This window comes from Cariama cristata, unplaced genomic scaffold (genome assembly GCF_000690535.1).
Source record: "Cariama cristata isolate BGI_N322 unplaced genomic scaffold, ASM69053v1 scaffold14804, whole genome shotgun sequence".
NCBI lineage: Eukaryota > Metazoa > Chordata > Aves > Cariamiformes > Cariamidae > Cariama > Cariama cristata.
The window spans coordinates 14,392-19,135 of NW_009614840.1; the positions used below are offsets into that span (position 1 = coordinate 14,392).

Below are 4,744 nucleotides of genomic sequence, written 5' to 3' on the forward strand. Positions count from 1 at the left end.
GAGAGAGGGCCTTGCCGCCGCGCTCCTGGCCAGGGACGCTGCCCGGGGAGGGGTCCTGCTGGCTTTGGGGTCCTGCCTAGTTCAAAGGATGCTCCAAAGCCGCTTTCCGTCAGCAGGTGTGTGAACATGGCAAATCTCTTTTATTCTTTCTCTGTTCATTATACACAGCGTTATATCTATATCTATACCTATATATCACTCTATATAGATACATATAGATATATATGTATTTACTATCTCTGATTGTCCCTTTAGAAGCCCTTTATGTGGCAGTAGGCTTCCAGAGATGAGAAGAATATGTACAAGAGCCAGAGGAGGATAAAGAGTGAGGATGTGAGCAGCTTGGAAGTCCGCGGCCCGCCCAGCTCACCTCCAATCTCGGGTCTCCGCCGGTAGAGCAGCACGCCCACACTGATAAAAGCAAAAATGGTGAAGAGGGTGACGGAGAAGGCCAGGGTGCCGGGCGAGACTTGGAAGGCTTGTCCGTGCGCCGCGTGGTAGATGGCTGCGATTGACCAGGCCACCCCGATGCCCAGGAAAACGTTCACAGCATTGCTCCCGGTGACGTTCCCGATGGAGGCATCTGCATACTGGTCCTGCGTCGCTGCTACTTTGCTGGCAAACGTGTCTGCAAAGGGAAGGAGGAGAGAAACCCTCAGGAAACGGCCAGGTAAGGAGGGACAGCAGCAGGCAGCTTGGGGACAAGTGTCAACGGCATCGCTTGGGGAACGAAGGCAGTGGGTAGGGGGACAGAGTACAGCTCCGTCTGTGGGCACTTCCAAAGAAGGGCACATCTGGCCAGAGCCAGAGTGACAACCAGGGTCCAGAAATGCCCAGGAGGGAAATCTCCATTCCCAGAAATAGGAGGCTTCCCCCAGTACGGCCCAAGCTGCCCCACAGTGCTTCAAGCAAGAGACAACGCTTCCCAGGACCACAGTGCTTTGGCCCCTTCTCCTGCATCCACTAATTTGTTAACTTGCAAAAGAACCGAAAAGGCTGGAACAGCTTGGTGGGAGCCACAAGGGTTTGTATCTATCCTTCAGGTCCCCTGAAGTTTTGTATTGGTGCTTGTGTGTTTGCTTTAATGATGTCTCTCCAGAACCTTTTGCCCCGCTAAAGTCCAGTGCCTTGTGCAGACCCTGACACTTTGGTACAAGTGATCAGCTTTCACCCCTTAGGGAGAAAAACCATGCAGGTGCGTGTATGCTTGCCCAAGCCCTCCGCCAGCTTTAATACTGGTGGCAAAAGAGCTGTGATAAAACTCAGCTGGCCTTTCACCTGGCAGATCTCTGCACCACAGGGAAGTGCTGACTGTACATCCAAACCCCCTCTGGCTCTGCAGGGGGGTGAGCAGGAGCGGGGATCAGCATCTGGGTTTTGTCCAGGTGAGCACTCTCAGCTAACGATGAGAAGATGAATCCTTAACACATCTGCACTCCCCGATCACCGGGGGTACAGGCAGCAGAGTGTGGCTCAGAAAAAAGAAAATGGTGAGGTCAGATTTCATGTTTTTTAATTCTACAGCGTTTCCTTTACGCTCCTTCCCAGCAGGGCTCCAAGGTGAGATGGTGAAGCTCAGCCTGGCGCAAAGACCCAGTTTCACGTAGCAGGAGGGGCTGGCACCTCTAAGCACAGCGAGAGGGGCCATTTGCAGGAAGGATATCAGAAGTCTGCTTTATTTTTCAAAAAAAGCTCCCATTGAAATGCCTCTGACTGCTGAGGGAAGGAAAAGGCATTTCTCCTTGTTCTCAGCCGGGGTCACGGTGCAGTAATGCAGTTGTGGGACAGTGCGGATGCCTCTGCGGCTCTCCAGCTGCCACCATGGGAGGAGGGATGGGGCACATCTGGGGCACGCTGCCGGTGCCAGCCAGAGCGTGGAAACAACCGCGCATGGTTCTGCAAGCTCGAGCGATGCTTTTAATGCAGGGAAGGTCCCTGTCAGTCCTGATTTCACTGCACGTTCGTCTGATGCCTGCCAGCCTCCCGGAAAAACAGGTGTGGAGAGCCCAACTAGCACCCAGCTAACACAACATGGTCTGGGAGCATCTGCTAGTTCAAACAAGAGTAGCCGAATGTGTCCTAAAGAGAACTTCTTAAATGCCACCTTTTCTCAACAAAAGCAGGAGGGAAGATTTTTGCTGTCAAGGATGCGAGGCAGCCCTGCAACCCTCACGCCCAAAAGCTCCAGTGCCACAGGTCTAAAATCCTCCTCCTTCTGTTCCTTGCCCAAATCTGTTCTTCCTTTTGGTTCTGCTGCTTCTTTTTTGGGGCTCTGATAGCATTAGGCTAATTTCAAGTGTGTGGGGTGCTGATCACTGGAAGCCTGGGGGTGGCAAGGGCAGGTGTGAGACCAACGCGAGGGGTGGTCGGGTGGGTCAGAGCCCCTGACCGGGAACCAGGCTCTGCCTGGCCAGCACAGCCCATGGAAGAAGGTGAGAGAAAGGCACAGGCCCTCTCACACGAGCTGACAGGGGTCTTCCCAGAGCAACCGTGTCACTGGGACCATCCTCTCCAGTGCACCGGTTCATCCCTAAGCGGAGCCCTTTGCTGAACCAGCAGAAAGGCAGGCTGGGCAGCAGCAAGTCGATGTGCGTTGAGAGGACAAAGTGGCGTGTAGGCAAGGAAACACGTGGGGTTTTTTCTCTCCCTGGTCAGTCCTCAGTCTCTGCTGTCTTCTGAGACCGGGTGACCACTCAACCAGAGACATGTCTCCAAACATTTGTGGGGCCGGGGACTTCATAAGTCCCATTTTGAGCAGCTCTCCCAACGTCACCTTGATCCATCTCAACCAAAGCTGAAGCTGGTCTCACACAAAGGTGTCTGTGCTGGGCGGTGTGCCCTCAGCATGGACTAGCACCTAACTCACCTGGGAGGCAAGGCGAAAGGAGCAGATGCTCAGAAAGTCAGTGCAGGACTGCCAACACAGGCAGTGTTTTAATCAAAGACCAATTTTCTGCTCTCAGAGTGGATGCCGTGGAGGATGTCCACAGAAATAGATACTTCACAGTCTTTGCAAGCAGAAGGCCCTTGAAATAATTTCCAGAGGACTGAATCTACACCCTGGTTCGACCCTCCCCGCCCATCTGAGACTGAAAAACAACTTCCACGTACACCTCAGATCTATCCTTGGGGGTCCTGCAGAGCACAGCTGAGGACCTCGCTGTGCCCAGTTTTCCCAGCCCAAACCCAAACCCAGACTGGGCAGAGATGGACCTTTACAACAACCCTGCTGTTGTCCTTACCTGGCACCGATGTCCCCAGTGCGACAAACACGACCGCGGTGACGGAGTCCTTCAAGCCAATGGTGCAGCCGAAGTGGGATGCCAGGTCACCGATGAAAGCTGTCAGGAGGCCAATCATGAGGATGGAGACGACGAAGCAAGCCCAGCCATTCCAGTAGTCTGTCGGGGGTACGAAGGCAAAAAGGACCTTCCAGAAGACGGTCAGAAAGTGCATCACGTAGTCGAAGCAGGAGGGCAGCTTCTCCTCCCCACATTCATCGTCATCGTCATCTTCTCCTGGAGAAAACCACCAGTGCCTGATTAGACTGGCCCATCCTGGGGGAAGTTGGGCAAATCTCCTGTGCATACTACAGCCCCCCAAATGCCATCTCTCATGATTTGGGCCCTGGAAGGCCTTGACTTCCAAGTATCTTATTTTCTGGGCAATCATCAGCCTTTCCCGGCCCCTTCCCACGGCCCAGAGAGACCCTCCAAAGGCGTTGGTTTCAAAAACCAACCTGCACTTCAGAAAATGCAGAGCCTCAAGCCATCACCTCTGCCTGAGCTTAACCACCAGATGCTTTCTGGGACTCAGTCCCTGCTCAGCAGCCCTTTCCCCAGGAGACGTGGGAAACGACTGGCCTCATGCTGGCTGGAGCGGATCGGGGCGGGCGAACCCACCAAGAGCAAGATGTGGCTCATGGAGACTTCCCCCAAGGAAGTCTTTTTAGAGATGCTTTTCACAAGCGCCTGCGATTGCTTCCAGCTCTCTGGAAAGACAGCTGGTTTTGGTGGCTGCTGAGCTGCGAGCTCTGGTGCTTTGCTTTTTCTGCAAACTGGGATCCAGTCATGAGGCATACCTGCCCTAAAACCTCCCTGGTCCATCACTGCTGACTGTCCTTCCCTGTTGCATTTCCTTGCCCCTCCACGTGCCTCCCTACGAGCTCGGGCGGCCCATTCCTTTCAGTCTGGTCTGACCCAGGTCCGCGGGCACCCCTGCACAAGAAAACACTTTCCCATTTGCACCCCTTTCAGGTAGCTGTCAAGTACCCAAGGTCACGAGCCAGCTATGGGGCATCATTTGTCACAGCAAAAATGCACTTTCCTTCTTCTCTTTATTTGCTGTCCTTGAGCCAGGTCAGTGCTTCACTTCTCACCAGTCTGCTGTTAATGCCTTGCAGGGGCCATTTTCCCAGCGTAAGCCTGCCAGCAGTCCTGGCCCCATCTCTGCTCACCAGGCACACTGTGTGGGTTGGACCCGGGCTCTCCTGGTGCTGTGCTGAGCGCTCAGCCCCGCATCGTGCGCTGCTGCTCACGGCTGCGGCCCCTGCAGCACCTGCAAGACCTGGGTCTCGGGCACAGACGATAAGTTGGGGATGTGAGTCCTCGTACCCATCCTGCCCAATGTCTTGGGGGCTCTCAGACCCTGAGCGCCAGCTGCTGCGTGCCCCCAAATGCTCTCGGGGAGTTACGCACCCACAGCTGTGCCCCCGGACATGCAGGCGGGCTTGTGCCCAGAAGCT

General features: G+C 54.7%; 1 protein-coding gene across 1 annotated transcript in view; it reads right to left on the bottom strand.

Annotated features, from left to right (window-relative positions):
- Positions 1-117: 117 nt before the first annotated feature.
- Positions 118-4,744, bottom strand: part of LOC104161228 (sodium/calcium exchanger 1-like) — a gene marked incomplete at its 5' end in the record, with an annotated part of 16,426 nt that continues 11,799 nt past the window's right edge. Inside the window, 2 exons of the mRNA XM_009699581.1 lie at positions 118-628; positions 3,243-3,518. Coding sequence (XP_009697883.1) covers positions 252-628; positions 3,243-3,518 — 653 coding nt within the window. The remainder of the gene's footprint in view (positions 629-3,242; positions 3,519-4,744) is intronic.